At 53.3% G+C, this 22,154-nt stretch overlaps 1 protein-coding gene across 5 annotated transcripts in view; it reads left to right on the top strand.

Annotated features, from left to right (window-relative positions):
• The first annotated feature begins 16,035 nt into the window (after positions 1-16,035).
• Positions 16,036-22,154, top strand: part of STRA6 (signaling receptor and transporter of retinol STRA6) — a 30,598-nt gene continuing 24,479 nt past the window's right edge. For 2 of the 5 annotated variants that reach the window (XM_063638764.1, XM_063638766.1), the window contains exon 1: positions 16,753-16,941. Coding sequence is in view for 3 of the 5 variants with exons in the window: in XM_063638762.1 (XP_063494832.1) it covers positions 18,016-18,045 (30 nt within the window). In the remaining 2 variants the exon portion in view is untranslated. Of the gene's footprint in view, positions 16,384-16,752; positions 16,942-17,687; positions 18,046-22,154 lie in introns of those variants that run through there. The other 3 variants (XM_055277802.2, XM_063638765.1, XM_063638762.1) reach the window with 3 other exon arrangements.

Below are 22,154 nucleotides of genomic sequence, written 5' to 3' on the forward strand. Positions count from 1 at the left end.
GCTGCCCAGGACCTCTGGGCTCTCCTTCAGGGACCCCATGAATGGAGAGTGTTTCAGTGCACCCAGAGGAGGAAGGGGAGCCAGCAGGCTGCCTGCAGGGTGATCACGACGTATTTAGCCCCTGGCCTCTCTCCCTGACAGGGTGGGAGGTGCCAGGGGTGAAGTGGGGGCTGGAAGTGCCCCCCACCCCAGCCTCCCCAGGGCCAGCACCTGCCTGCCCCACCTCTCTCTCCGCCACGGTGCCGGTCTGCACCCCTCCCTGCGTGGGTGACAGCATTCTCTGAGAACGCCGTGACAGTGCCTTTGTTCCCCTGAAATAAAAGAAAATCGAGCTACAAAGGGAAACCTCAGGTAGCTTTTAACGGGGCTCAGCTGCCTGGGGCAGAGTGTGTTTAAGCTGGAGGCAGTTGTCAAAGGAGGAGAAGGGGGAGCTGCCTGCAGTCCCCCTCCCACCCCCTACTCAAGGGGGAGCCCCCATGATCATGTTTACTCAAGGAAAAGGCTCTTCCAAATAGTGGCAGAGGAGAAAATCAATGTAAATTGATGGAGAAATGTAAAGCAGCTGTCTGCTGTCTGCTGTGTGTGTGTGTGTGTGTGTGTGCGTGCGCGTGCATGCTTGCGTGTGTGTGTGTGTGTGTGTGTGTGCGTATGTATGCTGGCGGTGGGCACAGCCTCAGCAGAAACGTGCTGCCTGGACGGGGCTGACCTGCTCGGGTCTGAGGCCCAGAGGGTGGGGGCTGGGAGTCAATCTCTGGCACGTGCCTGCAGAGGGGCGCTGGTGGCTGGGGGAGGGGCGGCAGCAGAGTCTCTAACTCGAGTTAAGAGAGAGATTAATATATTCAATCCGCTCCAGGGTAATTGAGGGAACAATTGGAGTGTTTTTCTAAAGCCCATAAAACTGCCTCATTTGCAAGGAGGAGCTGACTGGCCTCCAGTCCTCTATGTTTGGTGAAGCGCAGGAAAGGAGGACGAGGGGGAACCCCAGTGCCCAAGGGCTGGGACATCAGCCTGGAAGGGGCTGGCAGTCCTGATCTAACCTGTTCTCACCTTCCCCACCTCCCACCACTTTGTTGGTAGCAGCCCAAGCATTGCATTCTAGAGCCTCTCTTTCCCCACCTGTGAAATGGGCCAGTGACAATTCCCCTCACCAGGAGAGCAGAGGGAGTGGCAGAAGGGGAGGCTTCAGAAGATGAGGTAAACCAGCCAACCCAAGGGTCCAGCACTGAGGGGACGGGGCATGAACGAAGAGGTGCCCAGTTCCCCAGCCACGCCAGCCTCCACTCAGGCCCCCGCGCCGCACCCCTGAGATTAAACGGGCAGTAAAGAGTAAAGTTAATGAAATCCACATCGTGTGCTCTCCCCGCTTGAACCATTCCAGTCTCCAGGGCAATAGAAATAGTGTACGCAATCGCGAGCAATAAAAGGCATAATGAATTTAAAAGCAGGCCACAGGGGCGGGGGGAGTGAGGACGGAGTGCTTGGGCCTTAGAGGCAAGAGGATGCCTGGGGCTGGGAAAGCGCCGGCCTGGAGCTCCAACTAGAACTGGGACCAGAGACACGCAGGCGGCGGGGGTGGGGGGAGTGGGGTGGGATGGGGGTAGGGGTGGCCGAGGGGACGCTAGGCAAGCCGTTCACAACAGCTCTGTGGCTGCTCTCCTTTCCCCTGCACTTCTCCTTAATGAAAGCCCCCTAGCCAGTGGGTGCCAAATTCACAATCAGAATCCACAGGCTTAGAGCCAGGTGCTCGGCATTTGGTGATTGCTTTATTAGCTTTTCTTCTCCTTTTTTCCCCTCGGGGGAAAAAAAAGGTGTTTTAAACGGAAGGAATTAAAAAAGAAAAAGAAAAAGAAAAAAAAAACAACCTTGAAAGCGTCATTTAAAAGGCTCCTGGGAAACGAAATCGTTTCTATGAAACAAAACTGCGATTGTTGGGAAGAGGTAAACGCTGGGGGAGGGAGCCCACCGCACCCCTCCTTCTCCTTCCAGAGCTCAGAGCTGTGTGGGAGGGAGTTCCCGGCCTTCTAGCGAGGGAGCCCCCAGGATGGCTCCCGGAGCTACAAACAAGGAACCTGAAAATTTGCGTTTCCAGAAATTTCATCCCCGGGAATTTCCAAAGTTTCCCTCTTGAACAGCTCTGCCAGTGGGGGATTGTCAGTAAACTTTCAGGGATCTCTTGGAGAGGGCAGTGAGGTACCCCTGAGAGCCCAGCTCCAGGCCCACAGCTGTTGTGGTCTCCCCACCCTTCCCAGCCCTCCAAGAGGCATCATTTTCCCCTAAAAATGTCCAGCTGAGTGACGTCTGATGGCCTTTTTGCCGGCTTTGGGCTGCACCTTCCTGCTTTCCTCACCCCAGGGTGCTCTGCCCAGCACCGAACAGACCACCCTCATTCTAGTCTGATGAACTCCCCCTTACCCCGGGGAAGGAGAGGCTCTGGGAGCTGGAGTGGCATAGCTCTACGGTCTCAAACCTGCCAAGAGGCGACAGGAGGCAGCGCTGAGGCGGTGGGACGAGTCTAGAGTCTAGCAGAGCTCTACCCAGAAAGGAAGCACCCTGCACCTCTGGGAAGGGCTGCTCCTCTGGCTGGCAGGAGCCTGGAAATAGTTAGCCCTCCAGGTGGGTAAATTCCCTCTGCAGCCCCTGCCTGCATGCTCCCAGCATCCCCATCCTTGGGTCAAGGGCTCAGGGAGTGACCTCTATCTTGGAGCCTGTGATTGTGCATGCTGGAAATATTCATGGAGGACAGTCCCTCCCACCATCACCTCCCCACCCACACAGAGGAAGCTTGGGGACTGGAGAAGGGAGGGTGTTCACTGTCCATAATTTTATTGCTCAGGGGAATTGATTGTTTTAGTTCCCGAGTCTCCAGGACTAGGGAATGCTGTGACCAGCATTGGCAGGGCCATTTAAGGCTGTGTAACCCATGGGCCGTGGCTGAGAAGCAAAATGATTCTGATTCAAAGCCAGTCATGGAAGTTTGTTGAGCCCTGACCCTGGTCTCACACTGAGCCTTGTCTTCTGCTTCCTTCTCATTCTGGATCATCTTGATCATTGCATTCCTGCTCACCCTGCTCTCCAGCCCCTGCTCCACTGCCCCCCGTGACCATCATCAGTTCTGGTGAAAAAAAAAAAAAACCAGTGCCACACACTACACAAACTGGAGAACAACTTGTGAGCCTACAACCAGGTTCTGAATGGAATAGATTCAATTGTTGAAATGCCTGATCATAGTCAGGACTGAGGATAACTTGGGAGGGATAAAATCAATGCTGGGAAGGCTTCCTGGAAGAAGTGACATTGAGCCTAGACATCTGCATCTGGAGCCAGAAATCCATCCATAGCTTTGTTCTGAATATTGCTCGCTGACAGCCCGCTCTTGCTGGTGTCCTTCCAGCTGTGCCTTTGAGCCTCCGAGTAGCAGCACCAGAAAGGTGCCTGCCTTCCTTAGCCTGAACTGCTAGAGCGAGTTATCTGGAGCTGAAATAGCCCCTGTATCCTCTGAAGGACCCGTGTTCATTGTCTGCTCCCTTGTACTTCCTGGCCCTGTCGTCAGGGTTATGATTGCTGACTCTCCCCCCTCCAACTCTCCCCGAGGGAAGCGATTTTCCTCTCCCTTGAAAGCCATTTTCTTGTCTTGGCAGAAGCAGACATCTGACACTTTAAGAGGGAGCATGGCGGGGAGATGATGGCTTTAAATAACAGAAATTAGAGCTGCCGAATTCGACTCAGCCATCTCACCAGTCCCCTTTCCCCTCTCTCGCACACATTCAGAACTGCAGCCTGAAGAGCATCATCCACGTGGCCTGTGGCTCAGGTGGCCAGGGTATTCTGGGACCTGGAGAGCAGGGGACAGCTTCTCCCGAGTTCAAAGCTTTTGTGTGCCTAGTCCTGTGACAAACTGTAGGACACCAGGCCCTGAAGTCAGGGAGCTTGCAGTCTAAGGGAACAGAATGTTACCTAGGAATGCAGGTGACACGCATTTCATTTTACAAGCTCAGCACCCAGCACAGAGTTGGGTGTGCAGGAAGAGGTCAAACGTATGTGTTGATTGACTGATGAATGAATTAATGGACAGAGGCCACAGTGGGCCATGTCAACAGGCTGAGTGACTGGGCAAGAGAAGCTGGTCCCTGGGTCCCTGGGTCCTTGGTCATCCTTGTAGTTATCCTGGTACATGCTGCCCTATCGCTTGGCCTAAACCACAGCTTTCTCCCGCACAAACCCTGCACAAACCCCTCTGGTGTTCCCCACTGCCTCCTGAAATGAACATCCACCTCTGCTCTTCCTGGTGCCCTCGACTTCCTCCACTTTCTCCTATCCCCAGGCCCTCTCCTAGCCTGACAGTCCACCACCTGGGCTCTACTTCAGCACCAGACCAATGCACTGCAGGAAGAGAGGCACCGAAGATGGGCCAAGTGTCTTTGGTTGTCAACTTCTGGCTCCAACCTCAGCTCATCCTCTACTGCCAGCCAAACCTCTCCCTTCTCCTTAGCCAGTGTATTGTGGACCCTCCTCCTGGAATACCCTCCCCAAAGCCCAGGATTGCTATCCCTAAGTCTTACCCACCTAGCATGCAGTTGGCAGAGTTGTCATTTAACAAATGTTTGATGGATGAATGAATGGATAAAAGGGTAAATGAAGGAATGAATGGGAAGATTCACCTCAAATGACCCCTCTTCCAAGAAGCCATTCCTAGGCACCAAAATCTGATATGCACACTCCCTCACCAGAACACTCCTGCCAGCCACGCCCTACAGGACCATGGATGATACCCTCACTATACCCAACTGTCTTCAAGCCAGGCGACACCCTGAGCTCAGGTGCTGATCACTTTTGGATTCTGTGCACTATTATACACTAAGGTTTCCAGGAAATGTTGTTGACATTAAATGGAGTCAAGCATACCTTGGGCCTGTTTCTCCACCTGTCAAATGGGCTACTACTTGCTCTACCAGCTTCTATCTGTGCTAGCGTGAGGCCTACTAGACATGCTGTCTGGTCACAGAACATGGCCATAGGGGAGAAGCCTCCTATATTTCGGATAAGGGCTAGACTCTCTCACCTGGGTCCTGGGTTGGGGTTGAGCCACTCCTGGTGAGGGTGGATGCTGGATGGGCTTGAGGGTGGGCACACAGAGGAGGCTTCTGTCCCCTGGTCACTTGGGGCCTGCTACAAAATCTGGTGAGAACGAGGTTGGGAACTGAAGGGTCTCAGGGGACACTAACCCACAGGGCAAAAGAAACCCCACTCAGTTGGCTCCCTGCTCTGTGTGGCCTTTGCCCCATTTTCTGTCTGCCCCTTCAAACTGGGACTCCCACGTCCATTCTCAGACTGCACGTTCCTCAGACTGAACATGGCAGTGTTGGGAGCTCTGCTGCTCTCCTCAGCTCAGGACAGGGGGTAGCCTGGCTTATCAGGGAGGCCGGGTCTTGTGCCCAGTGAGCCCAGAACCTGAACTGGGACCTGGGAAGCACCTGCCTGCAGCCTGGGGAGCTGGGGCTCTGGGCATGGTGACATCAGTTCTGGCTGGCCAGCCCCGGGAGGGCTGTCTGAGATTGGAGGCTGAGGGTCCCGGTGGATGTGGAAGGCCACACTATAGGCCAGGCTTCCACAGTGTCGGGCTGTGGGGTCAGCGCTAGCCTGGAGCAGAGCCAGGTTGCCACAGTAGCAGTACAGGTGCTCGTGATCCTGAGCCTTTGGGTTCATGCGAGGTTGGTCTGGCCTCAGGTAGATGGGGAAGATGGCCTCACCTACCTGCTGGGCTGCCCGTCCCGAGGGTTCACCCAGCCTCAGTGCCTCCATGCGCAGCTGAGCATCGTGCTGCCCGTCATTCTTGCAGAAATCTGGATAAGGGAACACCGGGCTCAGAGATGGTCTCAGGTTTCTCTGCATCTGCCAGGGGACTAGGAGGACAGGCAAGGCCCTGGGGAAACCTGGGCTGCCCAGACTTTGAGTCAAAGCCAAGCAGTCTTGGCTAAGATTTCCCTGGTAGGTGACTCCCTCCTAGGCCCCACCCATGGCTCCCTCCCTTTGCTGATGCCCAATCCAAGCCCACCAGGCAGGGGTGAGGAAGGGAGGGCTTAGCCTGTAGGATATCCTAGGTCCTGCCACCACCCTAGACTCCTAGACTGGGGAAGAGTTCAGCCTGCCCCTGATTTATGGCCATTTAAAGTCTGGGACTTGGTTTCCCCATTCCCTCACATCCCTCCTCCTCCAGGCAGCCTGCCAGGGTGGCCTCAGTCTAGGCATGGATTTCCTTCTCATTCCAGCTCACTTTACTTTTCTCTGCTTGGAGTTCCTTCCTTTCCACCTGCTCTGGAAGTTCCAGAAGGCAGGGCCCAGGTCCCCTCATTTCTGTCCACCCCGACATACTCACAATCAAGTGGGGCTCAGGGCCAGGCACACAGGGCTGAGTATAATATTACTCGGTGTAATGTCCACTGCTCAGGATTGGTCCCCAAACCCGCTGTGTGCTCAGCACTTTTACATTTACAAAGCCATCTCTCATCTGCCCTTCTGTTTCCTTCTCACCTGACCTTATGTGACAGGCACCAGTGTCTCCATGCCACACTGAAGGAGGTGCGGGTCACAGAGGCCCAGAATTTGCCCAAGGTCACACTGACAGAGCTTTGGGATGCAGTCTGGAGCTCTGATCCCACCCCTCCCAGTTCTCCTGAGGCTCTCTGGGGTCCCAGAGAGGGGCTCAGGCAGGAGTTCCAGAGTCTTTCTCTCCCCCAAACCCCACCCCTACTTCATACCTTTGGGCAAAGTAAAGATAAACTTGCTCCTGGTGAAGGTGAGGCTCTGGCCAGGCTCCTGCTGCTCAATGACATCAGTGACAGCAGAGCAGGCAGGGAAGGGGTCCCCATCATTCACTTGCAACTGCACCCCAGCCCCAGAGCCCACCTGCAGGGGGTTCTCTGCTGACAGTCTCAGGGCATATCTACCCGCCTCATTAAACCCTACACTCAAAACTTCGAACTCCAGATCCAGGGTCTTCTCCTCGGCCTTCAGCCTCTGGCTCAGCAGGGATGCAGAGACCCAGGGTTCAGGCCCCCTGAATGCCATGGCCACTGAGTGACCAACTGCCAGGCTGAGCACTGCACCCTCTCACCCACAGCCCAGCCTGGACCCAGTCTGAAAGCCTGCAGGCTGGGCGCTCAGGGCCACTCCCCACCCACCTCTGTTTGTTTGAGGAGAAACCAGGTAACAAGGCAGGAAGCTGGGCCTGACCCAGGGAAGTTTTGTTCCATCGATCCCTTCCTTTTAGCATTTGTTCCTTCAACAAGTATTTCTTGAATACCTACTGTGTGCCAGACACTATTTTAGGCACTTGGAATCCAGCAGTGAACCAAACAATAACTCCAGCCCTCTGAAGCTTATCTTCTAGTTGGGGAGGTGGGTAGAGACAGACAAAAATAAACACTAAATATGGAAAATAAGTAAATTATAATGTATGCTAGAAGATGTTAAGTTCTATGGAAAAAATTAGAGCAGGGTCAAGGATGAAGATTCTGGTGTGGGGAGCTCATGGGTATGTGGTATCCAGAACTTCCCATTCTGGGAGAACCTGTTCATATGCCTATTCTTTCTCAAGAGTTCTTGACTTGGGGTGTGGGGGAGTCTCAAGGGAAGCGAGACAGTATCTATTCTCAGGGAGCAAGCCCTTAGCTTACCTTCTTTTTTTTTTTTTTGAGATGGAGTCTTACTTTGTCACCCAGGCTGGAGTGCAGTGGCAGGATCTTGGCTCACTGCAACCTCTGCCTCCCGGGTTCAAGCCATTCTCCTGCATCAGCCTCCCAAGTAGCTGGGACTACAGGCATGCGCCACCATGCCCAGCTAATTTTTGTATGTTTAGTGGAGGCAGGGGTTCACCATGTTGGGCAGGCTGGTCTCGAACTCCTGACCTCAAGTGATCCACCTGCCTTGGCCTCCCAAAGCGTTAGGATTACAGGCATGAGCCACCGCACCTGGCCTAGTTTACCTTCTTAATCAAGACTCACAATGTGAGGCACAGCTTCACTTTGCAGACAGCCCAGAGCCTCTTACACCAAAGAGTTATCAAGCTGGAATCCATTCTCCCTGACTCTGGGTCTTGGTGTTACCCAATGGGAGATGGGAGATTCAGGACTCCCCTCAGTAAGAACTGTCTCTACCATCACCACTACCACCATCACCATCATCACTACTGTCACCACCACCACCACCACATTCACCATCTTCGCCACCACATTCACCATCATCACCACCACCTTCACCACCACCATCACCACAGCCACCACCACCATCACCATCACCACCACCACCTTCACTGTCATCACAATTATCACCACCACCACCATCACCATCACCACCACCACTGTCACCACCACCACCAGCACAGTCATCACCACCATCACCACCATCACCATCACCACCACTGCTACTATCACCACTACCATCACTATAACCACCATCATCACAGTCACCACCACCACCGCCAGCAGCAGCAGCATCACCACCATCACCATCATTACCTCCATCGCCATGATCATTACCCAATATCATCATCATCAGCCTCAACTCTTTGTTGAGCAGCCACTGGATACCAGGCACTCTACATGGCCCTGTGAGTAGATATAATTATTCCCCCTTTTACAAATGAAGAATCCAAGGCTGAGAGAATGTCAGGAAATTCATCCAAGATCACATGGCTAGTGAGTAAGTGTTGAGATCTGAACCTCAGAATTCTATCTACACTTACCCCTACTAAACATGTCCTGGGACTGGCTCAAAGATTTAAATGTATTATATTAGGGAACTAGGGAATTCTGTACCCTAAAACTGTAGTACAGTTCTGAGTCTAAAGAGAACATTTATAAACAGCATAGATTTCATTAAAAAAAAAGCTCACTTGAAGTTACATTGACTGAAATGCATCACTTTCATAAAGTAAAAGATACCAAGTCTACAAGTGGCATTGGCCAGGCGTGGTGGCTCACGTCTGTAATCCCAGCACTTTGGGAGGCCGAGGCGGATGGATCACATGAGGTCAGGAGTTCGAGACCAGCCTGACCAACATGGTGAAACCCCATCTCTACTAAATACAAAAAGTTAGCTGGGCGTGGTGGTGCATGCCTGTAATCCCAGCTACTTGGGAGGCTGAGGCAGGAGAATCACTTGAACCCGGGAGGCAGAGGTTTCAGTGAGCCAAGATTGCGCCATTGCACTCCAGCCTGGGCAACGAGCGAAACTCCATCTCAAAAAAAAAAAAAAAAAAGTGGTATTGGCCAGCCCAGCTACGGGTCCCAATGTATATAGCAGGCTTCCTCTGCAATGATTAAAATTCAGTTTCTTCAGATCCCCCAGGGAGAACCTGAGGCAAAGAGTTCTAGTCGCCTGACTTATAAGTGAAATTCAGGAGATCCCTTCTGTTTGGGTGTCAGTGTGTCCATCTGTATGATTGGGGTAGTGGGGCAGATAAGTCATCTCTCAGCTCTGAAAGTCTGAAATTCTGTAATTCATGCCGGGAAAGACCACAATATGGCCATTTTGGGGAGAGGGTAGGTGGCATCGACTACCTGGAAACCTTTGCCTCAGCGGCTGGGCATGGCCACCCAGTGTGGGTCTCGAGGCGGTGGTGTGCCTCTGCCAGGTCTGAGGTCTTGGAACTTAGTGACTCAATAATAGCAGCTCTCTTCCCTTGCATATTTGAAGTGACCCACAGAAATGTTACAAGATAGGAGTCCAGTTGCTTCTGCCCTAGGGCCAACCTTTGTGTACGTAACCCGGCCCCATCCCCTGCAAGCAGGGCCCACGCTCAGGATCACGCTGGTTTATCCCGAGTCCCTTCAATACTTCCCTCATACCCCTTGTTCTCCCTTCTTTCCCTCCCTCCAACTTTTTTCTTGTTTTGTTGAGACCGAGTTTTGCTCTTGTTGCCCAGGCTGGAGTGCAACGGCGCGATCTCAGCTCACTGCAACCTCCGCCTCCCGGGTTCAAGTGATTCTCGTGCCTCAGCCTTCCTGAGTAGCTGGGATCACAGGCATGCGCCACCACACCCGGCTAACCTCTCTCCAACTTTCTACAAAGAATCCGAGGTGGCACTTTGGCCTTAGCAAGGTTTTAGGATCCTCCACCACCCAATGTCCACACCCACTCCTATTTCTTGCCTCCCCTCCCCCATTATCTCTGGGGAAGGCTTACTTTTTTTTGGTGTGTGTGTACGGTTACTTTTTAAAAAACAATTGTAGTCAAATACACATAACATAAAATTTACCATCCTAACCACTTTGAAACGTGCAGCTCAGTGGTGTTAAATAAATTTACATTGCTGTGCAACCAATCTCCAGAACTCTTTTCATCTTGCAAAACTGAAACTCTACACCCATTAAACAACAACTTTCTCTTCCACCTCCCCCCAGCTCCTGGCAACCACCATTCTACTTTCTGTCTTTGTGAATTTGAATACTCAGTGCTTCACAGAATTGGAATCTTATAGTATTTGTCTTTTCACAAGTGGCTTATTTCACTTAACATAATGTCCTGGGGAAGGTTCCCTTTTGCTCCAGGCCAGGTCTGCCCTTTCTCACCTCCCTACCCTTGCTGGTGTGATTTCCACTACCCAAACTGCCAGCTCCACCCCACGGCAGCCCTACTCATCCTGTAGACTGGCTAAAAGCCTCCTCCCCTGTGACCCGCGTTAGTGACTCCCTCCTCCATCCCATTTTGCATTTTCCTCTCCTGTCTCAAATGATGACTTGCCCACACAAGTCATCATTCATTGCCCTGAATGTTGTTTCAGGAATCATGTTTGTGTGCCCAGGCTGGGTGAGGGATAGGTGCCTGGGAAATGGTTAAAGCATTATGGATGAATAAATGAATGAATGCATGAATGAATGAAGTGATGAAGAAATCCAACCCAGCTTCTACTTATGCAGAAAGGAATAAGAGTTCTTTTGGCTATTTCATTTGGATTCCATCTGTGACAAGCAAAGACCATTTGGGCTTTTGAGTCAAACTTGGACTCAGAGATGCAACCTGGTGCCTCAGTGGGCAAGCAGGTGGTGAGGAGGGAGGGTAGCAGTGTTGGAGGGTAAGAAGCAGGACAGGAGACGGAAACCCTGATGCTCAGGCATCTCTGGGTTTGGCCTCAGTTCTATGTAGAAATCTGGAAATGTCAACGAATTTCAGCAAGTCAGGGCTGGATGGCACACCCATTTTACAGAGGAAGAAACTGAGCCCAGGGCCGCGGGGCAGCACCAGATCCCTCCTCCCTTCCCAGGGTTCTCTCTACTCCTGGCTGCCTCCCTGATTCAGCCTCCCACGGTTTTCAAAAAGTTTAAACTCCAGGTGAGACTGTCTCTAGGGGGCAGGGCCTGGTTCCCCAGAGGGGGTCAAGAAGGGGTAGGGGATGTGGGCTTGGGTGAGGGGAGGGAGGCAGGAAGGGAGCAGCCTTGGAAGGCGAACTTCCAAGCCACCTTCCAAAGTCCCAGCGTGAAAGACCTTCATGGGGCCCTCCACAGTCTTCTTTCTTCTCCCAAAGAATGGCCACTCAGAGGCCGCTGGCTTTGTTTGGAAGAGCCAGGGCCTGTAATTAGCCCACCTAGAGGGCCCCCTTCCTGCTTCCCACAATGGCTCCTTTCAACCTCCCCCGCTGACACACCCCCATGGCCCCTGAGGGCTCTGAGACCCCTATCTTCAACGATCCACCTCCAACTCCCTCCCCACCCCCACTTTACTTCCTTCCTCTAGGCAGAGCTGAATCCTGGCAAGCAGGGAGCCCGTGAGTTCTCTGGAGCCAAGGACCTGGGGCTGGGACTCATCTCCTTCCACAGGCGCAGAATCCGAGGTGCAGAGAGAGCAGGTGGGTAGTGAAGGGATAGACCTCAGGTCTCCTGACTCTTGGGCCACTGCGATCACGCGATCATCACTGCTCTACCCTGGGCCTTCAGCACCCAGACCCCTGCAGCAGCCTCCCTTCCCCCACAGGAGAACGTCACCCCAGGCCCACCTCCCACTCCCTTCCCTTCAAGTCCACAGTGCCAGAGGCCCACAGGGTGACAGGATCACAGGCTCAGACCAGCAAAGGGAAGGATGGCAGCCAGTCTCCCTCCATTGCACAAATGGAAAAACTGGAACCCGGAGCACGGAGGGGCCTGCGGGGGCCAGGGGAAAGCTTCCCCACCGCCCTCTGAAGGTTGGCTGGAAATCAACAAGAGGCAGGTGAATAGGAGGAAAGGTGTACACCTTTATTAACATGTACACAGGAGCCTTCAGAACGAGGATCCAGAGATACAGGGAAAATTGTCCATTTTTATACTGAGTTTCAAGGACATATGGACAGCTGTGTAGCGATATGATTGGACAAAAAGGGCAATGATCGAATGTGAATAGACCGAGTGGGGCCACCCAGCCTGTCTGTCTGGATTTCTTCCTGGCCCCTCTGAGCATGCATTTCCTTCTGGGTGTGGGTATGGGGCAGGACTTTCCGGAATGGAGGTCTGACCTACAATCAAACAAGGTAGGCCTGAGATTTTTTTTTTTTTTTTTAGAGACAGGGTCTCACTCTCTCGCCCAGACTGGTGTGCAGTGGAGCGTTCGCGGCTCACTGTAACCTCCGCCTTCCGGGTTGAAGCGATTCTCCTGCCTCAGCCTCCCAAGTAGCTGGGATTACAGGTGTGCACCACTACCGCCCGGCTAATTTTTGTATTTTTAATAGAGACGGGGTTTCATCATGTCGGCCATGCTGGTCTTGAACTCCTGACCTCAAATGATACACCCAACTCGGTCTCCCAAAGTGCTGGGATTATAGGTGTGAGCCACCATGCCCCACCTAGGCCTGAGAATTTCTTTGTGGCCAGTTTTTACACAGAAATTGGGGAAAGTTAGAGTGTGTAGGCTTTAAGGCTGGCTTTGGGGAAAAGGGGTTTTGATTTCCATGACCTGCCTTGAGGAGGAGGGATTCTCTTTTCTACGTCTGTCCCTGGGGGAGAAGGGGCCTGAGACACAGGAGGGCAGGAGAAGGCTAGAAGGTCACTTTTGCTTCTGAGGCTTTCATTTTGGGGTGTTATTTTCTGAGTTCCACCAGGCTGCATTTGTGGCCACTCAGCTAGTAAGTAGTAAAGACAAAATTAGAAGCCTCATCTCTTCCTTCCACCGAGGGGCCTGGCTACTTTGAAGCTTTCTGCCATGAGTAGTAACTGTGATCCTGTCTGCCACGCCAGTGCCATTGGATGGCACACCTTTAGTCTCTTGGCCTCCTGCTCCAGGCTCCAGCACCAAGCACTGTCAGGAAAGTCTTGGGCCATCCCTGAAGTCCTTTTGCTCTGACCTCCAGCTGAGCAGGAGCTGGAGGAGGGGAGCTAGGGCAGCATCAGTGATCCCTGGGCTTGCCCTGACAGCCCCCCTCTGCCAGCCTTGCCTTGGAGGGGCTAAAGTTCCTGGTCTGGTGGGAGGGAGAGGGTAGCCTTACTGTTCAGCAGCACTGACCTTTGCCTTCATGTGCCCAGTTGCTTGGCTGCTCCACCAGGCTCTGAAGGCACAAACCCCTGAGACGGTGTCCAAGCCCAGGGCCCTGTAGACTCTGTGGATCCTGAGACCAGCGCCACTCATCCTGCAGCACTGGGGACAGACAGAGCAGGTAAGGCGGGAAAGAGGGCAGGAGACGGCAGGGGCAGCACTGAGTCAGCACAAGACAAGGCCCAAGATCAGCGATTTAGGCATGGCCTGGGCTAGCTTAGAAAAGGTGCGGCCTGAAACCTTCAGGAGGAGAGACGCGAACTTCACAGCCAGACTGGGGAGTGGGGAGCAAAACAAAAAGCACGAGAGAGAAGCAAAAAGGAAACAACAGAGAGAGTGATAGAGAGAAACACAGAGTTAGACAGAGAAAGAAGAAGGAGGAGAGACAGAAGGAAAGTAGAGAGAGACAGAAGGAAAGGAGGGAGACTGAGTCAGACACAGAGAAGGTGAAACAGAGAGTGGCATACCAGGGACAGGCAGAGAGACTGATGGACAGGGGCAGAAAGGCAGACAGGAGGACAAACAGATAGAAAGAGAGAAAGGGGCCGAGCACTGTGTCTCAGGCCTGTAATCCCAGCACTTTGGGAGGCTGAGGTGGGCAGATCACCTGAGGTTAGGAGTTTGAGACCAGCCTGACCAACATGGAGAAACCTCGTCTCTACTAAAAATACAAAAAAATTCAGCCGGGCGTGGTGGTGCACGCTTGTAATCCGAGCTACTCGGGAGGCTGAAGCAGGAGAATCGCTTGAACTGAGGAGGTGGAGGTTGCAGTGGGCCAAGATAGCGCCATTGCACTCCAGCCTGGGCAACAAGAGCCAAACTCCGTCTCAAAACAACAACAACAACAAAAGCCAGGGGCAGATATTGACAGACAGACCCAGCAGTGGGCAGGGGTTGTGCTGTGTTATCAGACAGAGTATTGAGAGGTGTGTCCCAATCCTGCCATTTGGCTTAATCAACATTTGGGGCCTTCCCTCAATCCCGGAAGTGGTCTCCCAGCCATAGAATGAAACGGAGTCCAAGCTCTAGGAAGGAATGCTCTTGGGGGGAAAAGCAGTGAGGTGTGTGTGTGTCTGGGTGTGTGTGTGTGTGTGTGTAGTAGTGGTGGTGGGGAATCTCTGGCAAAACTTCCCCTAGGTCAGTCACTGACCCTGGCACATCATGTGGCCTCTCTGGGCTTAAGTTTCTTTTGGATGTGTTGGAGTCTGGGGTACAGCAGGAGTCTCCTTCAGCCTTATAATCTGGACTTAGCTAAGGCTCTGTCTTTGGCACTAACTTACTGCTCTATTCTACTTAACTCATGACTTCTATCTTATAGTCCAAGATGGCTGCCTGAGACCCAGCTATCACAACTGTTTTTCACCCAGCTAGAAGGAGGAGGGGGTAAAGAGAACACCTCTCTTTTTAAGAACACAACCTGGGAGTTATGCTCAACACTCTTTTTCCAAGTCACTGGCCAATACCTAGTCTAAGGGCTACATCTAGCTTCAAGGGAGACTGGGAAGTGTGCAATATTGGGCTGGGGACGGAATCAATTTCACACAGCTCAGTGATGCCTTCACAGCTCCTTACTCACAGCAGGCTTATTTAAAAAGAATTACACATGCAATATGAGTTTAAAATATGCATTTCAAACAAGTGAAAAATCCTCCTTCATTCTCCAAAATTCACCCCTCCCCCAAGTGTGACCACTGTGAACAGTTTGCTGTGTGTCTGCCAGATTCACTTTTTATGTATACACACATACATACACATATGTCTACCTAGTTAAAGAAGCATAAAATGAGATCACGATTTATGTATTGTTCAGCAACTTGCTTTCTTGGTTACTGTTACTTGGCAATATGTCTTGGAGGTTCTGCCACGTCAGTCCAAGAGAATTACCTCATTCTTTTTATCAGCAAAATAGTACTTCAGCGTGTCAACTTATCAGCATTGATGGATGGATACTGGGGTTGTTGCCAATTATTTTTGCCATTACAAACGGCCTTGGGAATTTTGTCTCCATATATATGCACGCAGGCATTCCTTGGGAATGGATTCCTAAAAGTGTGCCAAAGGTTAATTTTCTCTTTATGTGGGTTTAACCCTTCGGAACTAAAAATCCTTTTCTCCACGGACAAGATTGTGATCAGATCCAAGCTGGCTGGCTGCTTCCCTGTCTCGGCTTGAGCTGCTCTCTCTCTCCCTCTGTCCCTGCCTCCCCTGGGCAGGCCTGGCTCTGGCATCGTCCCCCTCTCTTCCAGGGTCTTTTACTATCATTGGAAGCCAATCTCACATGCAAAAGCCTGTGGTCCCACCTTTTTATAGATGGCACTCCCTTTCTCCTTCAAGGAAGAAGAGACTGCCTCGCCAGGGCCCTTCGCCTGAGAATTTAGGGCCCCACTTCTTGGCCCGGGCTTTATCTACTCCCTCCCAGCCCTGCTTGCCACAGCACCTAGTTGGAGCACCCTCTGAGCACCATTTCCTTCCCCAGTCTCGTTTGCATCCCTGCAGGATGCCCCCTCTAGGAAGGGGAGGGAGGGGCAGGGAGAGCCTGTGCTCAGGTGAGGGGGGATGCAGCCGACTGTCCTGCAGCGTTGTAGGTTGCAGGCTTGTACTTGGGGTGAAAAGCAGGACTCCAGAACCCCAGCCTGCCTGTGAGGAGTGAGAAATAGCAGAGAAAGCTCCGAGGGGGGGCCTTTTTCACTTCCCCCGGGAATAGATCATACCTGGAATTCCAGCCCTGAAGCCCCATGATGACTCCCCTTAGCAGTGGTCAGGGACCTCAGCCCAGCTGGGCAGCAGCAGGATGCAGATCCTGTTATTAAAAGCTGAGCTGGTGGTTCCTCTCTGGCAATTCATCAGGCAGTGGCCCCTGGGAGTGGCGGATGGGGACAAATGGAGGTAAGTAGGGGGTTCCTCAGCTTCTCTAAGGCCACATCTGGGGAAACTCAGCCATCAAAGCCCTGTGCAGGCTTCTCCACTGAGGTGACTCTGAGGGCCAAGGAGATCAAGTTTCAAGCAAATGGTTTGGGGGTGTGGAGAGGCTCTACCGCTGGAGACAAGCCACCCTGTGTGTTGTGTGGGGCCCCAGCCCCTGCTCTGCGCCTGAGCTGGAGATGGGGGTGGGGTAGGTTCCTCTGATCCCGGAATCAAGGGCGGGAGGTCTGTGAGGGCAGGAGGAGGGGCAGAGCCAGACTAGGGAAGTGGGGAGCTGCCTTCCGGGAGGAGCAGATGAAACACCTTTTAAAGCAGGTGCTGGGGACATTGCTTAGGGCCAACTGCCGAGACCACACAACCAGCCACCCCTCTAGGATCCCAGCCCAGCTGGTGCTGGGCTCAGAGGAGAAGGCCCCATGTTGGGAGCACCCTGCTTGCTGGAAGGACAAGTTTCCGGGTGTGATCAATAAAGGAAAGGAAAGAGACAAGGAAGGGAGAGGTCAGGAGAGCGCTTGGTTGGAGGTAGGCTGGAGCCAAGTCTGGGAGGCCAGGTGGGATTGGAACAGGTCGGGGAACAGCGAGAAGGCACATGGGGTGAGGGGTGGTAAGTGAGCAGGAGTCAGAGCCTAGGGGCAGGAAGTGAGCAGAGTGATGGGCTGGAGCAATTCTGATGAATAAGTTTGGAGACCTGGGGAGGGCTGCCCTCAGGGGACACTGGGGGGCTAGCAGGAGCTCCAAAAGGCAGGAGACATTCGCAGAGTCCTGTCTGAGTTGGATCTGACTGCCTGTGGGCAAGAGGTTGGTGGAGAGCCCTGTACTGTGGTCAGCAAGGGAACAAGGAGAGAAAAGTCAGGGGATCTGCCCAGCAGTCAATGTCCTCAGTGAGGAAGGAGGGCAGCACAAAGCCTACATCTCAAGGCCACACCATGGTGACCACCCCAGGGAGGAACGTGCTGGGAACGGAGAATGTGGGGCTCTTATAGCTGGGGAATCTTCATGGCCTTGTGTCTAGTCCTCTGAAGGCAGGAAGCCCTCTGTTGCATCTTGATGTTAACAGCCTCTTCTTGATTGCCTCCCTTGATGGGGGCCTCACTACTCTAGAACGCTACCTTTGTTCTGAGCTGAAATCGGCCTTCCCTCCTCCAGGTCAGTATTAGCCTAGCCCTCTGGGAGGGAAAGAACATGCTGCTCCCCTGGAACAGCCGGCTACCCTCCTCCTCCTCACCAGTGTCCACCCTCATACCAGAGCAGCCTGGTCTAAATCCTTTATGTTATGATGATGCTGTTGGTGAGGGGGGCATGAGAATTGCAGGAAGCGCACATCAGATGGTGCTTCTGACCCTCCCACATGGCAGGGGAGGTAGGAGGTAGAGAGACAGGAGGTGGAGAGTCACCCATACTCTTCCTGCCGTGAGCACGGCAGCCAATGACACTGCCTTCCAGCCCGCTGTGTGGAGTGAGACTTGGTCTGGTGCCAGAATTAAGCACGTGTGTGTGCGAAGGGCAGTTGGATGTGTGTGTGAGTGTGCTGCGCCGCTGAGGGCACACCCCAAGCTCACGGGCCCACATGAGGTTGACGCTCTTGGCTGCTTATTCATGGACTCTCAAGGGGACTGGGCTGCACAAGTGGGCACAGTGGCCATCTCCCCACTCCTGGAACGCCTCTCTTGGGTGTTCTCGTCTGTGCTATGGAAGTTAGGGGTGTTCCTGAGGTTTGAGTGTTGTAAACTATTGGGTTTGCTGCTGGACTCAGAGTCAAGGCCTGAGATGGGAGGGTGGAGAGCAACGGGGGTCTCCGGCCTTTCTGCAAATGCTCACAGGCTTTTGAACATCTTCTTCCAATCTGTGGTTAATTTGCCAGAGTTTGAGTGCCCTGAGGTGTTGTAGTGGTTCTGATGTGTTCCTGAAGGTCTGGGGGTTCTTGGGGGCAATACTGAGGTTGCAGGGGTTCTTACGGCATTACTGAAACTCAGAAATGTTGCTGAGATTCTGGAGGTTCTCTGGGAGATCTGGGAGTCCTTGAGGGGATGTTTCTGAGGTTCTGGGGATGCTGCTGGCCTTCCCCATTCCTTCTAGCCTGCTGTTAGCTTCTTCTAAGCTTAGCACTTTGCCCTTTGAGGATTTGATAATCACAGGCTCCTGCAGAAATGCACGTGGGCCTCTGTTCCTGGATGCAAAAATTCCTCAGGTTTAATCAACTTGAACAAAAACATGAGAGGAAGGAAGCCCTGTCCCAAGGCCTTCACGGGCTAGCTCCAACCCAAGGGGCATAGCAGCTCTGTGCCAAGCCCAAATGGCAGATGGCCTTCATTGGCTCAGAGTCCAGAAGCTTTTTAGGACCTCCTCCCATAGTGAGCAGGGCTTAGCCACCGCCAATCTGTGCCCAGTTGGGAGTCCTGCTGGCTTGAGCTGCTCCTTGGATACTGGCATCAGCCTCATCTCAGTGCCCACGTGGGTTCATGCTGGCCACAGCAAGGCAGCCCTGCCCTGACCCCTACGCTGCTCTCTCCTTGTCTCTCAGACTTCCCTTCTTGGCACTCCTGAGACACGTGTGAATTCATTCTTGCTACCATTCCAGATCTTCCGAGGCTTCAGGGCCCTGCTCCCAGGCCCCCTCCTCCAGGGAGCCTGCAAGACTGCCCAAGCCATCTCCTCCTTTCCCTCCCCGCTCCTCAGCCTTTGGCAGTTCTGTCTTTTGAGCACTTTTGCTCTCCAGCCTGTCCTTTCCTGAGGGCAGGGCTGGACCTTCCTGGGTATCAGTGCCCCTTTAAAGCCAGCTCCAGAGGGCAGTCCCTTGACTCTGCTGCCCAGGCCTTTGGAGAAATTCTTCAGGGGCACATCATTACCATCCTTCTCTTCCTAACACTTCTTGCCTCCTGCCCGTCTGCCCAGGTAGCATCTTTCTTAACAGCTCAGAGCCAAGCCTCCCATTTTGCAGATGGGAGCTCTAAGTGATTCTAGCCCCAAGCTGAGGAGTTACCTTGGGCTCAAGAAGTGGGCTCACCTTGCAGCTTGAGCCACACGGCCACCCACTATCCATGGATCTTCAACCCAGCCTGCCCACCCTGCCCACACCACTGGGCAGGGCAGCTGGGGGCCAGGAGGGGGCAGGTGGGAGGCAATGGGGGCACCTAGGAAGTCACAACCACTCTCTGTGACCTTGTTACAACTGGTTACTGGTGTGCAGGGAGGGAGGCCTTGCGGGGAGAGTTCACAACTGGAGAATCTCCAGGCCAGATTTGAGAGAGGCCAGTAAGACCCATAGAGGGGAAAAGACTCACTCAGGGCCACATAGCCAGTCCCAGGGTTCAAATCCAGCTAGGTGGCCTCCCCAACCAGGCATTCTCCACTGCCATGCAGAAACCTGGCCCTTACCTCTGGACCTTCCAGCTGTGCCCTGGCCAAAGTGCCAGGCACAAGGCTGCCCTCTGCTTGCTAGGCCCACACCAGGGGAAAAGGACAAAGCTCACCATTTCCTCCCCTCTGCTTAGGGCCTCCCTTGGTGGCCTCTGTGTCTCCCCATGAGGAGGGAGGTGGTATTGTTGGCACTGGGCTCTCCGTGGGGGGTGGGGAAGGGACTGTGCGTGGGCTCGGCTGGGGTCCCTTTCTGCCAGCCTGGCTGCAACCCCTGGGCAGATGGAGGCTCCTTCAGGCAACCTGATTGCCTTTCCTCAGTGCCTGATATGGTTTGGATATGTGTCCCGTCCAAATCTCATGTTGAAATGTGACCCCCAGTGTTGGAAGTGGGGCCTGGTGTGTGGTGTTTGGGTCATTGCGGGGTATCCCTCCTGAATGGCTTGGTGCCCTCCCCACGGTAATGAGTGAGTTCTCGCTCTGTCAGTTCATGTGAGAGCTGGCTATTTGTAAGCACCTGGCATCTCTCCTGCTCCCTCTCTCGCCAAGTGTCCTGCCTGACCCCCCTTCACCTTCCATCACGATTGTGGGTTTCCTGAGGCCCTCCCCAGAAGCCAATGCTGGTGCCATGCTGCTTCCTGCACAGCCTGCAGAACTGTGAGCCACATAAACCCCCTTTCCTTATAAGTTACCCAGAGTCAGGTTTTCCTTTACAGCAATGCAAAACAGATGAACACAGTGCCCAACTGGTACCTCCCTCTCTCCCCTCAGGTATCAGCTACATACCACCTTCTCAGTGAGGCCTTCCCTGACCACCTTGTCTCAAACAGCCAACTCCCGTCTGTCTCTCTTCTCTTTCCCCACTTCACTTCCCCTCTGGTGTTGTCTCCCCTAAGCCCTACCACACATCAGGTTCCATTTGGTGCAGGGCTTGACTCATCTTGCTGGCTGCCAAACCAGCCTGGGGAAGGCAGAGTTAGGCTTCCTCCAAGGAAGAGGTTGGGCTGGGCGCAGTGGCTCACACCTGTAATCCCAGCACTTTGGGAGGCCGAGGCGGGCGGATCACCTGAGGTTGGGAGTTCGAGACCAGCCTGACCAACACGGAGAAACCCCGTCTCTACTAAAAAATACAAAATTAGCCAGGCGTGATGGCACATGCCTGTAATCCCAGCTACTTGGGAGGCTGAGGCAGGAGAATCTCTTGAACCCGGGAGGCAGAGGTTGCGGTGAGCCGAGGTCGCGCCATTGCACTCCAGCCTGGGCGACAAGAACGAAACTCTGTCTCAAAAAAAAAAAAAAAAAAAGGAAGAGGATAGTTTCTTTTCTTTCTTTCTTTCTTTCTTTCTTTCTTTCTTTCTTTCTTTCTTTCTTTCTTTTTCTTTCTTTTTTTCTTACTTTCTTTCTTTTTCTTTTTTTTTTTTGAGACGGAGTTTGCCTCTTTTGTCCAGGCTGGAGTGCAGTGGCACGATCTCGGCTCACCGCAACCTCTGCCCCCCGGGTTCAAGCGATTCTCCTGCCTCAGCCTCCCTAGTAGCTAGGATTACAGGTGTGCACCACCACGTCTGGCTAATTGTTTGTACTTTTAGTAGAGATGGGATTTTGCCTTGTTGGCCAGGCTGGGTCTCCAACTCCTGACCTCAGGTGATCCACCCGCCTCGGCCTCCCAAAGTGCTGGGATTACAAGTGTAAGCCACCACACCTGGCCAAAGGGCATGGTTTCTGATAGGCAAGGATGTCTAACCCCTGACACTGCTGCCTTGTAGAGGGAGTGGGCTCCTTGTCTGGAACTGGACTCCAATGGTTGGGGATGAATTTAAAATCAGATGGGAGTTGGTTGCTCCCTAAGGTAACAGTCTGAGACCCCTGAGCAGGGAAGGGCTTGCTGGGCTGTGGTGTGGGCACGGGGGCTCTGGGGAGCCCAGCTGGTGAATCTCAGGGCACAGCAGCCGCCTGTATAGGACAGGCCCACAAATGAATACTGGCCGCTGGAACAAGCAATGGCTTTGCCAAGCTCAATTTCTAAAGTCCCTCTTACCCAAGGGCCAGGCGCTGAGCATCAGGGGAAGGCAGGAGGAGGGGCGAGAGGGATAGAGTCCCGCCCTCCGGGAGCTCACACCCGTGCCTGGAAGGCAAGTTTCCTGCATCCCTGGGATCAGAAGGGCCAGTGTGGGCTCCTGCATTACATTAAATAAAGCTTGGGTTCAGCTCTGAGTCAGCAGACGCTGATATCTCTGTGGGATGGTGGAGAGCAACAGAGCCCTCTTCCTGCTAGAAGGGCCATTTGGGAAGAAGAGGGAGGAACTCAGGCTAGCAGAGTGCTCAGCCCCCAATACTGCCCTGTGGGCTTGGGAATTTGAATGAGAGCCTCGAGGATTTCAAGC

This window comes from Symphalangus syndactylus, chromosome 5 (genome assembly GCF_028878055.3).
Source record: "Symphalangus syndactylus isolate Jambi chromosome 5, NHGRI_mSymSyn1-v2.1_pri, whole genome shotgun sequence".
Taxonomy (NCBI): Eukaryota; Metazoa; Chordata; class Mammalia; order Primates; family Hylobatidae; genus Symphalangus; species Symphalangus syndactylus.